The sequence below is a fragment of the Urocitellus parryii genome, chromosome 3 (assembly GCF_045843805.1).
Source record: "Urocitellus parryii isolate mUroPar1 chromosome 3, mUroPar1.hap1, whole genome shotgun sequence".
Taxonomy (NCBI): Eukaryota; Metazoa; Chordata; class Mammalia; order Rodentia; family Sciuridae; genus Urocitellus; species Urocitellus parryii.
The window spans coordinates 138,061,316-138,081,671 of record NC_135533.1 but is presented as its reverse complement, the minus strand read 5'-3'; the positions used below and the strand labels follow the sequence as shown (position 1 = coordinate 138,081,671).

General features: G+C 40.6%; 1 protein-coding gene across 1 annotated transcript; it reads right to left on the bottom strand.

Annotated features, from left to right (window-relative positions):
* Positions 1-16,116: 16,116 nt before the first annotated feature.
* Positions 16,117-18,696, bottom strand: LOC113180839 (disintegrin and metalloproteinase domain-containing protein 1b-like). Its single transcript, XM_026385982.2, has one exon. It carries the CDS (start codon positions 18,694-18,696, stop codon positions 16,117-16,119), a length of 2,580 nt encoding a protein of 859 aa, XP_026241767.2.
* Between the last annotated feature and the right edge of the window lie 1,660 nt (positions 18,697-20,356).

Here is a 20,356-nt window from a genome sequence, read left to right as displayed (position 1 = left end):
TGACCCAATCAGTTAATGGGCAAATGAGCTAAACAGACATTTCTCAAAATTTTTGGCAAATAGCCAACAAAATACATGTAAAAATGTTCAACATCCTTAGCAATCTGGGAAATACAAATCAGAACTACCCTGAGATTTTTATCTCATTCCAATTAGAATAGCAGTCATCAAAAATACAAAGAATAATAAATGCTGGTGAGGATGTGAAGGAAAAGGTACACTTATGCATTGTTGATGGGACTGAAAATTAGTACAACCATTTTGGAAAGCAATATGGAGATTCCTGAAAATACTAGGAAAGGACCCATAAGATAACCCAGCTATCCCACTCCTTGGTATTTATCCAAAAGACCTAAAAGTAGCATACTATAGCGATACATGCATATGAATATTTATAGCAGCACAATTCATAATAGCCAATTTATGGAACCAGCTCAGGTGTCCCTTAATAGATGATTGGATAATGAAAATGTGATATATATACACAATGGAGTTTTATTTAGCCATAAAGAATAATGAAATTATGTCATTTGCTGGCAAACGGGTAGAATTAAAGAACATCATGCTGAGTGAAACAAGCCAGTTTCCGAAAGTCAAGGGTTGAGTGTTTCTCTTATAAATGGAAGTTAGAGAAAAATAAGGTATTAAAAGTTGGTAGGGGTGTTGGGAAACAGTCTCATAAAAATAGAAGGGAGAACAATACAGTAGAGGAAGGGCTATGAGGGGAAGGAAGAATGGGAAAGGGGAAGAACAGCAGAATGAAATTAACAAAACTGCCATGTATCATGTATATATGAACATATAATAACGAATTCCACTTTTATGCATAACTGTAATGCACCAATTAAAAAATAAATCAATTATAAAAGAATTAACAGGGTTTTTTTTTTTTTTTTTGGTCATACTGAGAGTCAGAGGGGACATGTGCAGCTGAACCACTGTTCAAACTGTCCCACTAACCCTAGAAGGGACAATAGCCATACATAGAGGCAGTTCTTAAAATTATCATGACACTTGTTTAGTTTGTGGTCATAGTGGAATAGAGTGGTGTCTAAATAGGTTTGATTATACAAATCTTCTGTGGCTCTCATAGAATGCTACCCTTCACTTTCCCTCTCGTCAGCCCTTTCTGTGGCTTCAAAAACATCTATATGCCAACACCTTATTTCTTGCATGGGCTACATGGGTGCTTGATGTTTTTCAATGTGCAGAGCCTTAGGTCTTTTTGCACAGACCTTAACCATTATTTTAGAGTCACTGCCATGGTTTCTAAACGTATTTCCTAGGTAATGATAACTTTTCCAGGCAACTCTTATACTCTTTCTAAAGATTTTATGTCACTGATTCTCCAGGTTTCTGTACTGGCCCTGCTAAAATAACCTTATTTTTTGCAATGGGTACTGTCTTGCTTGTGTGTATCTGTCTGGCATCACATGGAGGTGCCATTATAGTATTCTGGGAGGTCACTCATCCACAGGGAAGTCTTTTTCTCACAATATAGCTTTCCAAAGGAGCTTTGGAGGTCAGGTTTATTAAACAAGCAGTCATCATTGTGCTCATACAACATCTGATCAAAATCTATATTTATAGTAATAAATTCATTGTTTAGTTCAGAGGTTCTGGTCCTGGAACTTGTAAGCCACACCGTTATGCTTTATTTCCAAGCTATGGCTAAGCTCATGACCAGGAGAGCTGAAAAATTGATTATTTCTTCATGAGAGGAAGGTTCAATGCTTGTTGCATTCTTAGCAGTATAGATACCATTGAGAAATGCATGGCCCAGCTACTTCTAAGTTTTTGATCAATAGTCATATGAACAACATGTTTCACATTTCCCAAAAGATATATTGAAATGTTTTTGGCATATTCAGGCACATTTGGCACTAGGTTTCTCTCTGTCCATATCTTTAACACAGAAATGCATTTTATACACTTGGCTCCTTCATCTAAAACTTGACCAAGGTGTATACATCTATTGCCACATATTGCTTATTCACATTATTTCACATTAAGAACTTCTTATTGTCAATCACGGTACACAGTTCTGTATACTTGAGAAGTGAGCATACATAGATGGACATGGGGACTGGATTCTATTCTGCTCTGAAATTGTGAAGTGGTTAGAAGCCCCTCTTATTCATCTCCACTGACTGCATAGGATTCACCCTATTTTATAGGTAGGCCATAAACCATATGTAAACCACATACCTCAAATTTTTTTTTTATCTATCTATCCTTTATCCATGAGAAAGTGCTGTTAATTAGAAGAAAATCTCTGTAACTCTCTAATACCCATCATAGTTGCAGTCATTTTGTATAAAAGGCATTTCCAAGCTCAGGTTCCCATTTTGATGTGAATGTATAACAGGGAGGTTATTGACAGTTTTTTCTTTTGCTTAGAGTTAATGATCTTCCATTTTTCTCATCTGAACAGGGCCTAGGCCACGTTTTCTACTTTTTCTTCTAGTCTTGTGACATCTTCTGATTCCTGGGGATAGGTATTTGATAATAAAGAGATTCCACTTATATCCCTTGAAAAAGAATCACTATTAACAGCAAGATAACATGCTGCAACTTAACCTAGGGAGGGCCCATTCTCAAATATCCCATAGGAGAATTCCTAGATAAAAGAAATCATTCCAAATCCTACCTGTGATTTCATAGAATGTGTTAGGAGGGAGGCAAAGTTACTGTTAATGTCATTTTCATGGCCCAAGTGAAATAGCCAATGATCCTGGACCTCTCTACCTTTTTCCTTTCCTGGGCTCAACCTTTGTCAGTAACAGAGTTATTTGGTCAAAGCTCCCAGCTTGCTGCCAGCTAGGATAGCTGTTCCCCACCCGTGAGTGTTACATGACAACATCTGCCTTCTACAATTCTTGCCCCCCCCCGTATGTTCTTACTTTGCATCATCCTTCAAAACTTTAATACTTACCTGAGCTTTTGCTGTCTTCATAGAGAAATATACCAAGGAGAGGAAGCTTTCAAAGGTCCAGCTATATCCTAGGATAGGGTTCCAAGAAAAGAAGAAAGTGGTAACTTTTTCCTTACAGTCCCACTCCTCCATGGAACAGATTTCTCCCACATTCCCTGTTATTCTTTGGAGCCACTGAAACTAAAGGTTATAAAGCAGTTTTGTGGATCTATGGGTCACAGGCATCTTCTGCCCAATGCTACTTACACCATTTCCTACTCTACCACACAGCTCATTTCAGATCCTCAAGCCTTTTTCACCTCCAGAAAGATTGTGGGCATGGTCTTTGACATATTGCTTTGTTCTAAAAATCTCTTCTGTGGGGCTGGGGTCATAGCTCAGTAGCTAGGGCTTGCCTTTCACGTGTGAGGCACTGAGTTTGATCCTCAGCACTGCATAAAAATAAATAAAATAAAGGTATTGTGTCCATCCTCAAGACTCCTCTGGAAGGACATCTTCCTCATTTAAATTGATGGATTTTTTGGGGGGCGGGGGAGGTACCAGGGATTGAATTTAGAAGCACTCAACCACTGAGCCACATCCCCAGCCATTTTATTTTTTATTTCAAGAGAGGGTCTAAGTTGCTTAGGGCCTTGATATGTTGCTATAGCTAGCTTTGAACTCTATGATCCTCCTGCCTCATCCTCCTGAGTCACTGAGATTACAGGCGAGCACCACCAACCCTGACTTAAATTAATGGATTTTGATTCTTACCCTAAAGTTCCCTCTGTTTCTGAGCTAAAGGCACTCCTCTGTCCTATTTGATGAATAGTACATGCTCTTTAGTGTATGGAGGAGTAGTGATTCAGAATATGAAAGACCAGGGATCAGCTTCCAAAAAGAATAGCAAGTTGTAGACCATCAGTAGGGCTTTCCTGTAAAATATATATATATTTTAGAGAGAGAGAATTTTCAATATTTATTTTTTAGTTTTCGCCAGACACAACATCTTTGTTTGTATGTGGTGCTGAGGATCAAACCCGGGCCGCACGCATGCCAGGCGAGTGCGCTACCTCTTGAGCCACATCCCCAGCCCCCTTTCCTGTAATATATGAGTAGCAAAACAAGAAAAAAAATTAGTTCTATAAATCTAAGGAGCCCAGTCAAACACCCATATCTATAGCCCTAGTGTCTTTTCCCTGAGGCCAAGATAAATCTGTAACATAGCACAGTATCTTATACTTTACATATCTCATAGAGGCATTGTTATTGGCTCTTCCAGTAGAAACACAATGTTGTGGATCGTGGTGGTACATTTCTTCTATAAGTAATTTTTTAGGGTTTATTATGGAGAGCGCTTTTTCTGCATCTGTTCAGATGGTCTTTATCCTTCATGTGGTCATGTGTGTCATACGGTTTTTATCCTTCATTCTGTTAATGTGGTGTCATTATGAGTAGTATTTTGTGTATGTTGAGCTTCCTTGCACCCCTGAGATACATCCCAATTGATCATAGTGTATAATAGTTTTAGGTACAGTTAGTTGGATTATATTTACTACTATCTTGTTGAGAATTTTAGTGTCTGTGTGCATCAGGGATTTTTGGTCTCTAGCTTTATTTTTTGTTGTGCCTTATTTGGTTTTGGTATCAGTGATGCTGACATTATAGAATAACGAAGTTATTTCTCTTTTAGTACTTTGTAATAGTTTGAAAAGAATTCGTTTTAGTTTTTCTTTAAAAGTTTGGTAAAATTCAGCAATAAAGCCATCTGATCCTGGGCTTTCTTTTTTTAATATTTTTTAAAATATATTTTTAGTTGTTGAGGGACCTTTATTTTATTTATTTATTCATATGTGGTGCTGAGAATCGAATCCAGAGCCTCACACGTGCTAGGCAAGCGCTCCACCACTGAGCCAGAACCTCACCCCCTGGGTTTTCTTTCTGAGAGAATTTTTATTACTGATTCAGTCTTCTTTCTTGCTATTTGTTCAGGTTTCTAAGTCATTATGGTTCAGTTTTAGTAAGTTATATGTGTTCAGAAATTTTTGCTTTTTTTTTTAGGTTTTCCAATTTGGGGACATATGGTTCTTTGTAATAATCCCTAATAATCTTTTCTTTCTGTGGTATTAGTTTTAATATCTCCTTTTTCATCTCTGATTTCATTTGTTTGTGTCTTCCCTCTTTTTGTCATGGTTAGTCTAGGTAAATATTTGTTCATTTTGTTTTCTTTTCAAAGAAGCAATCTCATTGTTTCATTGATCTTTTGTATTTTTTTTAGCCCCTTCTTTCATTTATTTCTACTCTAAACCTTCTTATTTCTTTTTACCAGTTTTTTGAGTTTAATTTGTTTTTGCTTTTCTGGTTCCTTGAGTTGCATAGTTGTTTATTTGAAACCTTTCTACTTCCTTGATTTAGGGACTTATTTCTCTAAACTTCCCTCTTAGGACTGCTTTCCTGTATTTCATTGGTTTTAGCATGTTGTGTTTTCAGGTTTGTTTGCTGCAGTAATTTTTTGGTGGGGGGGTACCAGGGATTGAACTCTGGGGTACTTGGCCACTGAGCCACATCCACAGCCCTATTTTATATTTTAGAGACAGGGTCTCACTGAGTTGCTTAGCACCTCCACTTTTGCTGAGGCTGACTTTGAACACATGATCCTCCTGTTTCAGCCTCCTGAGCCCCCGGGCATGCGCCACCACACCCGACTTCAGTAACTTTTTTTTTTTTTTTTTCCTGGTACAGGGAATTAAACCCAGGGACACTATCACTGAGCTACATCCCTAGTTCTTTTTAATTTTTACATTGAGACAGGATCTCTCTGAGTGTCTGAGGATCTTCCTAAATGCCAAGCCTGGCCTTGAACTTGCAATCCTCCTGCCTCAATCTCCCAAATTGGTGAGATTACAGGCATGTGCCACTGTGTCCAGTTTGTTTCAAGAAATTTTTAAACTTCCCTTCTGATTTCTTCATTGACCCATTGGTTTTTCAAGAGTATTTTAAAACTTCTGAAGTTCTTCTTGTTTATTTCTAGTTCTACTCCACTGTGTTCGAAGAATATACATACTATGATTTCAGTTTTTTAAGTTTGTTGAGATTTGTTTTATGGACTAACATATTGTCTCTCCTGGAGAATGTTCCATTTGCTGATGAGAAGAATGTGTATTCTGTAGCTATTGGATGAAATATTATGTAAATGTTTGTTAGGTCCACTGTATATAGTATAGTTTAACCTTAATGTTTTTTGGTGATTTTTCTTGTTTGGATGATCTGTCTATTGATGAAAGTGGGATGTTGAAGTCCCCAACTATTATTATGTTAGAATCAATCTCTCATTTTAATCTAATTATGTTTACTTGATATAATTTGGTGTTTTAGCATTGGTTGCATATATGTATTTACAATTGTTATTTTCTTTTGTTGAATTTGATCCCTCTGTCATTATTTCTTGACTTTTTCTTTTACAGCTTTGAATTAAAATCTATTTTATTTGATAGAAGTATAGCTACTGCTGCTCACTTTTGGTTTCATATGTATAATATATCTTTTTTCATCTCTTCACTCTTAAGTCCATAGTCTTTACTTGTGAAGTAAGTTTCTTATTGTGTCCTTTTTTTTTTTTTTTAACCATTCAGCCAGTCCAGGGATTGGAGCATTTAAAATCATTTACATTCAAAGTTATGATCCAAGTATGGTGGCACATGCCTGAATTTTTAGCACTCAGTTAAGGCTAGAGGATCACTTAAGCTCAGGAGTTCAATACCAGCCGAAAGACATACTTTTGTTATTCTGTTATTTTTTTCTCTTGCATATCCTTTCTTTCTCTTGTTCACCCTTGTGACTTGGTGGCTTTTTATATTGATAGGGTTTGATACCCTTTCTATTTTGTGCATTAGCACTACTGTTAAGTTTTGTATTTCTGCAAGTTCTCATGATGATAGTTATCATCTTTTCACTTCTAATTCAGGTCTCCCTTAAGCAATTGTTATCGGGTCATTCTGATGGTGAGTTCTCCTTCTTTACCAACAGCTTTGATGGATATAATATTCTTGGTTCACATTTTTTTTCTTTCTAAACTTTGAATTTGTCTTCCTATTCCCTCCTGGCCTATAAGGTTTCTACTGAGAAGTCTGCTGTTAGTTTAATGAGGATTTCCTTATAAGTGACTTAATGTTTTTTTCTTGCGGTTTTTGGAATGTCTTATACTTTGGTGGTAGGGTCTTGTGCTTTTAACAGTTTTACTGTAATGTTGGGGAGAGGATCTTTTTTGTTAAAACTATTATAGGTCCTTTGAGCTTCCCAGACTTGATATCTGTTTCCCAAGCTTCAGAAAGTTTTCAGCAAATATTTCATTGAATATGTTTTCTATGCATTTTCTCTTCTCCTAGAATCCTGATAGTGCAAATGTTTGTTCACTTAATGGTATCCCATAAGTCTCAGTTATTTTTTTCATTTCTCTCTCTCTCTCTCTCTCTCTCCACCCCCCTCTCCCCCCCCACATTCTCTTTCCCTTCCTCTTTCTCTCCCTCTCTCCTCCTCTCCCTCTCTCATTCTTTTTCTTTATATTTCTCTTTCTTTGTCGCCTCTCCTCCCATCCCCTCCCCACCTGACTGGGTTATTCCAAAAACTCTCTCTTTGTGTTCAGAAATTCTTTCTTCTTCCTGATCTGTTCTACTTTGGGGGCTCTTGACTGTATTTTATGTTTCATTTATTGAGTTTCTCAGCTCCAAGTTTTCTGTTTGGTTCTTTCTTATGATCTTTTTCTTTTTTTCAAATTTATTTTTTAGTTTTAGGTGGACACAACATACTTATTTTTTTATTTTTACGTGGTGCTGAGAATCAAACCCAGTGCCTCACGCATGCCAGGCAAGCACGCTACTACTTGAGCCACATCCCCAGCCCATGATCTCTCTTTTCTGCTGAATTTCTCATTCATGTCATAACTTCCTAATTTCGTTAAGCTGCCTGCCTGTTTACTCTTGTATCTATGAAGTTTTCTCAAAATCATTCTTTTTGAATTCATTGTCAAATTTGCCTGTTTCCTTTTCTTTGAGGTCTGTTGCTAGAGAGTTATTGTGTGCTTTGGGGGTGTCATGTTACTTTCTTTGTTAATGCTGTGTCCTACATGGGTATTTGCACATCCGGTAGGTCATTTGCCTCTGCCAACTTTACAGGATGGCTTTCATAGTTAATAAATAAAAACTTTTTCCTGGAAATCTGTTTGCTGTCTTTCTGCTGGTAGTCTATAATGCATTGGCTTTTGTTCCTACTGGGTGCTTTAATGTAGTATCCATGTAGCCTATTTAAGTATAATCAACATTCTTGATGTATGTAGGTGTTTCAGTGGCCTAGGCTAACAGGGGTTGGAGGATTGCATTGCCAACTGGGATGCAGCTCCCTTAAGCAAGACAAATTCACTTGTACTTCTGGGCATTTTGCAACAGGCTATAGGTGGGGGGTGCCTATCAGTTTCTGCAGGTTGTTTGAGGGTGGAGCCACCTTGGTGTGATATAGTGTTCCTGGTAGTGAGATGGGGTGCCTATTAGTGTCTGAGGGCTTCATGGGAATTAAGCCACACCAGTGTGCCCAGATGAATGTTGACAACTCATTTTTCTACAAATTATCCCTTCAAAGCATCTAAGGTTGCATTTATAAGAATTTATCATCCAAATATCACTTTTCAGTGTCTGAGGGCTGCACAGATGTCTTTATGGGACCTCTGGTGGCCTTTCTGCTTAAGGAGGTCTGCCTAACTTCTTCCCCAGGGTCCAGGATAGAGTGTGGGGATGAGCATCTGTTTTTCAAGGTCTCACTGTACTAAGCTTGTTAGATTAGGCTACTCAGCTGCTTTTTGGGATGGGAAAGGCTGCCCACTTGCTTCTTAGGGGTCCTCACTGGGCCAAGCCACTCAGAAAAGTCTGCTCAGCTGCTTCCTGGGGTCATAGGATCCTCCGTGGTCTGAGTCACACAGTGCAGGCCATCTGACTTCCTTCTGGGGTCTGAGGATACAAGAGTGGGGCCACCTGGCTGGTTTTGGGATAGTGGAAGTGTGTGAAGGGCCACCTGCCTTTTTCTTTAGGCCAGGAGTGGGTGGACAGGACCACCTGGCTGTGTCCAGTGCAGCAGGAGGGTGGGTAGTGCCACCTAACTGTTTTCTTGGGGCCTTTGCAGATGAGCCACTGAGGGTTGGCTGCCCTGGTGCTTCCTGGGGCTGTAAAAGGGCAGTTTTCAGTATCTCCTGGCTGGTAGGGATAGCTGCTTAGCTACTTCACAAGACCCAGGGAATGGTGGGTCTCAAGATGACCTCCATGCTAGGTAGAGGATGGAATAATATGGACGGTGCTCTTTCTCCAGGGCAATGCAGTGGTATGGTAACAGGGAAGCTCCACAAACTGTGGTCAGGGCCTATAAGGGACACAGGAGTCTCCATTAGTAAATGCCTCAGGTGTCTGTAATGTGAGTGGTAACTGCCAGGGACTGGCACACTGAACAAAGTCCCTCTTGTTTCAGGATGGATCTTGAGAGACCCTACAGTAGTGTTGTGTGCTTAGGTCCTTTTTTTTTTTTTAACTCATTATTTTGTTTTAGAGAGGGGGGGGGGGAGGGAAAATTTTTAATATTCTTTTTTTTTTTTTTTTCAGTTCTCGGTGGACACAACATCTTTGTTTGTATGTGGTGCTGAGGATCGAACCCAGGCTACATGCATGCCGGGCGAGCACACTACCCCTTGAGCCACATCCCCAGCCCCTTAGGTCCTTTCTTTATAAGGCCATAGCGTATCATGCTCTACAGTATCTCTGCAACATTCCCACTGCACTCCAGTGCTCTGTCTCAAACCCTATAGTGAAATCACTGTTGTTTTCTTATTTTTTCCTCCTCCTTCTTCTTCTTATCTATTTTGAGACAGGGTTATATGTATTGCCCAGGCTAACCTTGAACTCCTAGGCTTGAGTGATCCTCCAGCCTTAGCCTCCTGAGTAGCTGGGACTGCATGCATGCACCACCACACCCAGCTTCTTTATTTTGGTCCTTTGTTATGGGAGGAAGCACACCAGGCTTCTGGGATCATTCCAAGGCTTCCCCATACTCCTATAGCAGGCTGAAAACATGTAATATACTGGTCACCACTCCTCTTAAAAGTTAGACAGCCAATCCAGGATTTCCCCTGCAGAAACTTTCTTTCTCTTGCTCATTTTGGTCCTCTGGCTGGCTTATCAGTTGTTCTGAAAATACCTAGTCCCAGCATATGAGAACCAGCCCTAATGTGCTGAACCAGCCCTAATGTGCTTCTTTATGAGACTAATAAAGAAGCAAATGGATCCAGTATTGCACATATTGCAATTTATCGGAGACTTACTGATAGAAGTTTGGTCCTAGGCAGCAGCAAGACCAGTCAGTTCCACAATTTGGGCCAGAGGAAGGAGGTTTATGTAGTAGTCAAGTACCTAGTTTATCTCAAGCTAATATCAGAGCTAGCAGGTACATTTCTGGTACTCATGTCACCAGAGTCCAGCTGTAAAGCACCACATCCCACTCTAATGGCTTGTTCATTTATAGTATGCTGGGAAAGTATATAGGGAAAACCAACTTGGGTTACTCAGCAGTAACCCCATCTTGGGGTTGCAGTTCACAATGGCTGCGTTAAGGACAGTGGGAATTCTGAGGTACTCCACAGACATGGTAAAGACCACATCCCAAGACCTAATGGTAAAATATTAATTAATAAAACAATGAAGATATTTCTACTTAAAATCCCTTTACTTAATTCTTTATCCTCATCAGTTTGAATTCTACTCCAGTAGGTTCTCGTTTTTATTATTACTGATTTTTAAAAAAATGACAGCAGAATGCATTGCAATTCTTATTACACATATATACCACAATTTTTCATATCTCTGTTTGTACATAAAGTATGTTGACACCCAATTCTTGACTTCATACATGTACTTTGGATATGATGTCTATCACATTCCACCATCCTTGCTAATCCCCTGCCTCCTCCCCTTCCCTCCCTCTCCTCTTCCCTATCCAGAAGTCATCTATTCCTCCCATGCTCCCCCTCCCTACCCCACTATGAATCAGCCTCCTTATATCAGAGAAAACATTCGACATTTGTTTTTTGGGGATTGGCTAACTTCACTTAGCATTATCTTCTCCAACGCCATCCATTTACTCTTTTATTGCTGAGTAAAATTCCTTTGTGTATATATACCACGTTTATTTTATCTATTCATCCTCCAGTAGGATCTCTATTGTATAAGACTTTATCCTGAAAGTTTCATTCAAAAAGCTTATAGGCTCCAGATTTCTCTGGCTTACATTCTCCCAGGAATGAAAGTATCACTGGACATGGTAGAACATATCTGTAATTCCAGCTACTCAAGAAGCTGAGGGAGAAGGATTGCAGGTTCAAGGCCAGTCTGAGCAACTAATGAAACTCTGTTTCAAAAAACACATTTGCAAAACCTGAAATTTGGTGATTAAAAAAGAATATAGAGCATCCCTGGGTTCAATACCTAGTACCAATTAAAAAAAAGAAGAAGAAAAGAAAGTGTCAAAAACCTTCCCAATTTCAGGTGTTTATTTTCAAATTGGCTTGCTATATTTTTCAGCATCTATTGGATATTTAGGAGTTCTGTTCTAAGATCCAACAGACATGCCATTACTTACCTCTGCTTTCTTAATTAAGAATGCTTAATATCACTCAGGTCTTGGGTTACTCAGCAGCCATCTTGGGGTTACACCCATATTTCTGAGTTTGTAGGAGGTTTATCAGTGGTTTTTTTTTTTTTTTTTTTTTTTGAAGCAGCTATTTGCAGGGTTTGATTTTACCATACTAGTTTGGTTTTATGGGTGTGATTTGAGGAGATTATAAAGATTATTCTGAGACTGGCCCCTTCTCCAAAATCTCCCTTCCTTTTTCATATTTAAGTATGTCTCCAGGTCATTAAAAATTAACTACATCTATGGCGAATCAGTTTGTTTCCATGAAACATGATGTGAAGTCTTAATCAAATTTTAATTGAAGGGCTGGGGATGTGGCTCAAGTGGTAGCGCACTCGCCTGGCATGCGTGCAGCCCGGGTTTGATCCTCAGCACCACATACAAACAAAGATGTTGTGTCTGCCAAAAACTAAAAAATAAATATTAAAAAATTCTCTCTCTTTAAAAAAATTTTAATTGAAGATTGTAGAAAATTTCCCACTGTATTGTTAGAAAAATTTAACCCATCATAGACATTGGTGAATTGGTAAGACAAGAAGTCCTTTTAAAGAAATGAAGTACCTTTCTCTCTACATCTGGATGATGCTTTATTTGGATTACATTAAAATATAGTCATCATTTATAACCCTTAGGATCCCAATAAATCACTTCCTTTGAAGAGCTTATATATAATGTGGATCCCTCTCCAAGGTATAATGAGCTTTAACAAAAGCATAGTATTACTTACATTGTACAAACATAAAACAATTCTGTATATTTTCTACCTAGAAGAAGGTCTGAAACTAAACTGATAATAATTGTTCCCTATATGGAGGTGGGGGAAGGTTTGAGGTTAGGAATAGTTATAAAATGGGACCGTACCCTAATAGTTCACCTTTTTTTACTTTTATAAATCACTTTATAATACATAATTTGCATACTATAAAATTCACCCATTCATTTGTACTATTCAGTGTTTTTTTGAATATTTATAGACTGTGTAATAATTACCATAATATAATTTTAGAGCATTCATGTCACTCCAGAAAGAAATGTGCCAATTAGCAGTCAGTCACATATTGCCATGAACTTCTTTTCTTTTTGGGGGGTGGGGGGGTACCAGGGGATTGAACTCAGGGGCACTCAACCACTGAACCATATCCCCAACCCTGTTTTGTATTTTATTTAGAGGCAGTGTCTCACTGAGTTGCTTATTGCCTTGCCATTGCTGAGGCTGGCTTTGAACTCGCGATCCTTCTGCCTTAGCTTCCTGAGCCACTGTGATGCCACTCCTGGTGCCATCAATTTCTTACACCCTTATTCTAGGCAATCACTAATCTTTTTTTTTTTCTTATAGATTTGCTGTTCTGAACATTCAGTATAGGTGGAATCATACTATGTGTGCCTTTTCCCACATAGCATAATGCTTTCAAAGTTCATTTATATTGTAGCATATATCAGTACCTCATTCATTTTTATTTCTGAATAATGGTCTGTTGTATGAATATGCTAGTTTTGTTATTGATATCAGGGATTGAACACAGTGGTGATTTACCACTGAGCTACATCACCAGTCCTTCTAATTTTTTTTTTTGGGGGGGCGGGAAGGGTGTCACTAAGGTGCCAAGGATCTCACTAAATTGCTGAGGCTGGCTTTGATCCTCCTACCTCAGCCTTCCAAATTGCTAAGATTATAGGCATGCACCATTATGTCCAGCTTATACCACTTTTTTTTTCCTCAGTACTTAAAATTGAACCCAGGGGTACTTTATTGCTGAGCTACATCTTCTGTCCACCCACTTTTGATTTCATTTTGAGACAAGGTCTTGCTAAGTTTTCCTGGCTGGCCTTGAACTTTCGATCCTCCTGCCTTAGCCTTCCAAGTCATTGGGATTACAGGTATGCACCACCAGGCTCAGCCACAGTCCATTTTTTTAAGGTTGACTTTGGTTACATCTTTTATTTGGTACGCATATTTTGAACATCTATGCCTTAGCACTAAGTGAAATGCCAACCTTCTATTCCATGCTGTCAGGCTCTAGTAGAGGAAAAGATACTTTAATCCATAAATGATGAACCCAGCCTAATTCCATTTTAAGATTGAGAGCCAAAAATATCATGAAAAGTTAATTTCTGTTTTACTATAAATTACTGTGATTTGGAATTCCTGTCCAAATTCCTGCCTTGAACTCACCCATGCCTACCTCTCCCTGACCAGATAGCAACCCTTTCTAAACCTAGTGGCGCCTCATAAATCCTGGCTCCCCCTGACCAGATAACAACCCTCTCTGAAACTTCAGCAGTGCCTCATAAATTCCGGTGTTGGGATCTGAATTTACTCCCTACCTTGAAATATCATACCATGTAGATCATTAACCTACTATCTGCCTTTGTATTATGCTTGTCAAAATCCTGTTAGCTGTAAGTTCTCAACATACCCCGCCTTTACAACTTTTTGTGCTATAAAACCTTGTTCCTGGAGAGCTGGGGTGCTGATCTCTAGCTGCTGTCTCTTAATGTACACAAATATAAGCTTGCTTTAATTTGATTGAAAATTGAAGTTGGTGGTCTTTTCTTTGCGTCGGGGTTCAACATAATGACCATACAGTGTGGTGGGTTTTTTTGTTTTTGATACACACACACGTACACATACACATACACACACACACACACACACACACACAGAAAGAGAGAGAGTTGTAGTTATTTTTATGTGGTACAGGGATCAAACCCAGTGCCTCACGCAGGCTCAGCAAGCGCTCTACCACTGAGCCACAACCCCAGCCCTTTCTTGCTGTTTTTTAAGAGGAGGAAAAGTTTGATTTGGTTTTACAGTAAGTCCACGGTTGGCCAACTCCATTGCTCTGGCCTGAGGCGAGGCAGAACATCATGAAGCAAGAAGGCTGCTCATCTTAGAGCAGTCAATAAGCAAAGAGAAAAAGAGAGAGCCTAAGAGCAAGCAAGAAACCTATGGTAGATTCTTCATAGAAGTCAAGATTCACTTGTAAGGCTTTTGTTTCAGTAGTCACTGAGAAAGAAGCTATATTCTAGGCTATTAAGGACTTACCAAATGTCTCTCCCTCATTTTTCACTGAGGGGAAGGGCTCGTGGGGCAATAGAAAATCATAAGTTCATTCATACCTGGGAAGTCATCCAGATTTCACCACTTATTATCTAATTTGAGAGCAAACTCTTTGATCTCTGTTTCTTCATGGATAAGATGGAAGTTTCATTGGAAAGTTAAAAGGTTTTGTTTTGGTGTTTGCAGTGCTGGGGATTAGACCCGGGGATATATGTACGCCAGGCAAGCACTCTAGAACTGAGCCACATCCCTAGTCCTGAGAGGGTTAAATTAAGACAATGAATGTAAAATGGTTAACACAGTGTCTGGCAAAAAATGAGTAATGTAAATATTTTGCTTTGCATTTTCTTCCCAGAGAAATAACTGCTACTTCCAGAACTCTGGTACCTTACAGGAAAGGTTCCTTCTGATGGTCAATCAATAAGCTATTAATTTAAATGTTTTTAAAAGAAAAATAGAAGAGAAAAATTTCAGTTTTATACACATACTCAGCACTATGGGCATCTTTTATACTGTTACAAAATTAGTATAAACACAATACTTAGCTTTAGGTGATGTTCTTTGGCCATGATATGTCTAGGGGTGTGAAATTCATCACTAGGCAATTAGAACAAAGGAGCATTATGAAAACTTCTCTGGAAGAAAAAATGTTTGTGGTAAGAAGGGAGTATGTATGTAGGAAGCATCTAGAAATAGTGGGATATAGTAATAAACTAAACGTATATACCTCATATCACACAACTATCAGAATTGGAAAGATGGTTAACTTCAATGCTCACTTCTTAACCCAGGGACCACTAGAATCTTCTTTCTTATCAGATACAGTCCCTCCCACAGAGCCACAGAACAAAGTGGATTCAATAACTGCTCTTCATGTTAGACATGAAGACGTGTCTAACAAATACAATATTTATTTTGGGGTTTAAAAACTACTTGCTTGATGAATGTACAAATTAGGCAGATTAGAACAGTTCAAGCACACGTGACCAAATGTCCTTGTATAATAGATAGTTATTGCTTGAAATGAAAATCTCAGTGATAGAAATAAATTCAGGAACATACTGTACCATATGTCAAACAACTTACATGAAAGAGAGCATGTTGTGAAAAACAGTTTCTGGCAACTGAAAAAACCTGACCCAAAGAGACAAGGACATTGATGTCCAAAGGTACATGTGGTAAGTTCAAACAGAATGTGTAAAAGCAAGAAGTACTAAAATATTTAATATATTGAGTAAACATTTATTAAAAGGAATAATAAAAATGGAAGAATCTGTACTCCCACATTAGTGTAGTTTTAGACTGTAGAGTTGCAGTCAGAGCCACTGAAGCTATCAGTTCTCGCTTAACTTTTGCTTTACTGAGCCTCTCATTCCCATTCAGTTCTTGAGGAGTTTGTATATTTAGGGTCATCTTCCTACTACTCTGGTGGCGGTTCTGGTGGTGGTTCTTCCCCTCCTTCTGGTGGGGCCTCTCCTTCTGGGGCTGGCTCTGCTGGGGCCTCTCCTTCTGGTGGGGCCTCTCCTTCTGGTGGGGCCTCTCCTTCTGGTGGGGGCCCTTCTGCAGGAGGTGCTTCTGCAGCTGGTGCAGGTTCTGCTCCAGGTGGTGGGGGTGCAGGTTTTGCTTTTGAGCTTTTAGACATTAAGAAGCAGCAAACCAATATAACCACTAGAATTATTAAAATTAATATAATAAAGGCTACTAGTGTGACGTCTAGACCTCCTTCATCCTTTCGGCTACCGGTTTGATTCTGACCACCACCACCACCACCACCACCACCACCACCACCTTCACCACCACCACCACCACCACCATCACCTTCACCTGGTGGATTCTCCCCTTCTGATTCACCAACAGGGCCACTGTCCACACTTCCCCCATTTCCCCCTTCCTTTACGCAGTCAGGGGGTTCAAAGCCAAAATCACAATGACAGTTCCCTAAATCATTGCAGACTCCTTTTGAATTACAATTTTCATCTGGCTTACATTCAAATGTGGACTCAGTGGCATCTGTACAAACAGTTCCTTGGCAGTCTTTGTTTTCAGCACAGTAAGTGTTATTTCTCACATCCCCATCATCAACAGTATCGGTCCCCTTGTAGGCATTCATGCTCCAGCACCAGTCGTCTCCATTAGGCACCTGGATCAATGTATAGTCTTGTTTAATTTCTGGTAAAGCACTAACACCAGTACAGATAATTTTGCCACAATACATATTTTCTTCTGAACACTTAACATAGTTGTTATCCTCATCAGTAGGACGGCCACAGTTTCCAAACCGGTCCCCTCTGCTATTTATTGATTTGTAACAGTCGGCTGGGGCTGACACTGAGTCAGACCCAAAAATATCTGAGCACTGAACACTAGGGTCCATGCATACACCACTAAGGCAAAGGTATGTTTGGCGACATACTGTACCATCTTGCTTATACCTGTCTCCAGGGCACAGTGCAGAACTACCATTACAGTATTCTGGGAGGTCACATGCTCCTACTACAGAACGGCAAGTGCGTCCAGCAGTTTGGAATTTACATCCACTACAACAGGCTTCATTACTACACTCAGCCCCCTCCTTCAGTTTGCATTCCTCCGTACAGCACTCGTTCGTTTCACATTGGTCACCACAGTCACACTGCTCCGCCTCTTCAATCACACCATTACCACAACTAGCAGCCTCCCTCTTGCGGCTTCTGTGCCGTGGCTTGTTAAAGAGGCAGGCCCCTTTGTGTTCATGAAGGAAATGGTAGAAGTCGTCAGAGCTACAGTTGCTGAAGCCACTTTCTCTGGTGATGTTCTCATGCATGAGGCAAAAGTGCTTATCTTTACAAATGCAGGCCGCATGGTCGTGCTGAATACCCAGGTTGTGCCCGAGCTCGTGGACCATGAGCGCTGCAAACAGGAGGATGTCTTCGTGATGGAAGGATTCAACAGCCGCCGCAAAACTACCTGAACAGGCACCATTGAGAAATGCCTGGCCCATGTTCTCTCCAGGATGATGCCCAACGATCATGTGGGCAACATCGTGCCTCACACGGTGCGAGAGCTTCTCTTGTCTCCAGCTGTTGAAATTCCTGAGTGTAACTTGCAGGTCCACGGGGACCTCTATGAGGTCCCCCTCGGTCCAGATCTCCATTCCAGCCAGCACCACCTCTGTGTTTATTCCCCTGGTGAAGACATTGGCCAGAGCAATGATGTCCACTACTCTCTGGACTGTCTCATTGATGTTACTGCCCCACATCTGGAACCGCTGGTTGTTGACAACGACAAACATCTCCACGTACTTGGTGCGTGACCACAAGTAGGACAGTGCCTGTAGTGGAAGAGGATTCCTGCTCCCTTGTTGCTGGCTGGTGGACACTGGTCTGTCTTGGGAAGTGACACCACAGGAGACTCGAGCTTGATGTGCCATGGTGTATAACACATGCTCAAACTGTTTGGAAGAGAGCATGGGCTTGATGCCGTAGGATGTGTCCTCCTTAATCAGGATGCCCCTGAGGCCCAAACAGGTGTTGACAGAAACAAAAGACCCTGGCGCTCCTTCTATGTAGCCCTCATAGTGGCAGTCCTGTGAGATGGAAGGCGTTTCTTGCCCCAGGACGCCATTATGGTAACTGTAGACGGGGAAGTTACTTACAGAATAGTCTCTTTTCACTTTGAGGCGAATCACTTGCTTTTGGCCCTGCATAAACAGCATGTACGATGCCTTTCCCACTGGGTCTTCATGCCCCTCCACTGTCAGACTCTTGGGGATGACTATTTCATAAGAAGAGTAATATATGGATTCCATGTCACAGCATATGCTTGGGAGAAAAATTATCCCTAGCAGTAACATGGTCACCAACCTGACACACAAAAGTCCTGGCACTGGCCCTAGCCTCAGACGCTTCATCTGGGGAGCCCAAATCTGAAGCACTCTTCTAGCCTCATGCAAAACCACGTGGGATTTCCGTGGAGACGATAGGGAAGAGTCAAAGTCTCTCATCAAGGCCAACACTGACATGGCCCCAGTGAGTCAGTTGATGCCCTGGAGCCACTGTTCATCAACAGTGGCCCTCTCTGACACACAGACCCTCAGACGCAGGTCTGAGCATCAGATCTATGTGGGCTGCCTACACAGTGGTGACTTCCCACCTCTGAAAGGTTAGCTTTCTGGCTGGGTCTTGGCTGGTCCTTCTGATCTCTCTGATACCTTCAGACACGTTCCATTCCTGTTGATGTCCTCTTTCAGAGTGGGCTTCAGTGCTCCGTCACTAAAGTCCTTTTGACATGATGGAGGGATGTATCGTGAAGAACTGCAAACTCTACAGTGCAGGACTACCTTGAGAGAGGAAACAAAATCTCCATGCCTTCCTCCACTGGGCCACACAGAACACCCTTCCCCCACCCCTCCTGTTGTCAGTTGCTCAGCTAACTCCAAACATTCCAGAGCAGGGGGTTTGGAGATTTCTTTCTAGTGGGCACACCCATTTCCTCTCTTCTAAAACCTCTGCTCTGTAGCAAATGAACATCTGACCCCAGAGTAAACTTTCCCGCTTGGTGAAGCATTATATATCTCAGAGACCAGTCTCAGATCGGGCTAGTGCAGTGGCTTCCCTGTACCTGCTGTAGAGCCCAGTGGGCTGGTGACCCATGGGGAAGGGACAATAGTACTTTTTGTTTCTTGTGGCCATGGGAATTGAACATGGGGTCTTGCTTATGTGAGGCAAGCACTCACCACTGGCTGTGCTCCAGCCTAGTAGCACTGTTTCTGAACATCATCTCAATTCAGTTTCTCAAGTTGACTTCATAACACTGTCCACAAGTGTGTATGGGAGATGCCAGCTGTTAACTCCAGTTAACAGGAGTGGCCCCCTGTTAACGTGATTAGCACTCCACACTGGTTGGTATCTCCAGGATCATACCCTCTTAGTGTATCCCTGACATGTTGGTATCTTCAGATTATGTCTATTGAAGGCTTTGTATACTGGAAGTCTTTTCTGTTTTCAGTGGCTACTTCTTCTTGCTCATCCTGACCACACTCTCTCCTTCCCCCAGAGTTAGAAGATTGCTCGTCCAAGAGTGGATGAACAGGAATTATTTTTTTGGATGAATAAGTGACTCCTAGATGTGGGTGCTATAGAGCCTCATCTGTTGCATGTCAATTAATTGTACTTGCTTTGTGTCTGCCTGGATGGGTAGAAAAGGCCTTCAGAAAAGCTCACATGCCACATACAGCTGGTTAATGCACAGGTATGGTGTCCAGATTTCCCTCCTAGTACAGTTTATTGGTCATTTCCCTCATCTAATTTATTTTTTTTTATATTTTGTTTAGTTGTAGATGGGCACAAAGGCTTTATTTTGTTTATTTTTATTTGTTGCTATGGATCAAACCCGGTGCCTCAGAAGTAAGCACTCTACCTCTAAGCCACAACCCCAGCCCTTATCCAATTTCTCATTGCCTCATGTTTCACTGAAACTCCTAGAAGAAGTTAAAAGCACTTCCATGTGTAGCCTCTAGAGGGATCCACTTGTACCTAAATTTTCGCCTTGTTATAGTGGTCCCTTTCTAAAGGTGGTCCTTTCACTTGCATGCGGGGGTCTCCTTTTATTTCTGTTTCTCCTGGGCTTTATTTAATACTAGTTCCTCCTCTCTTTTATATCTTATACATTTTTCCATTGGC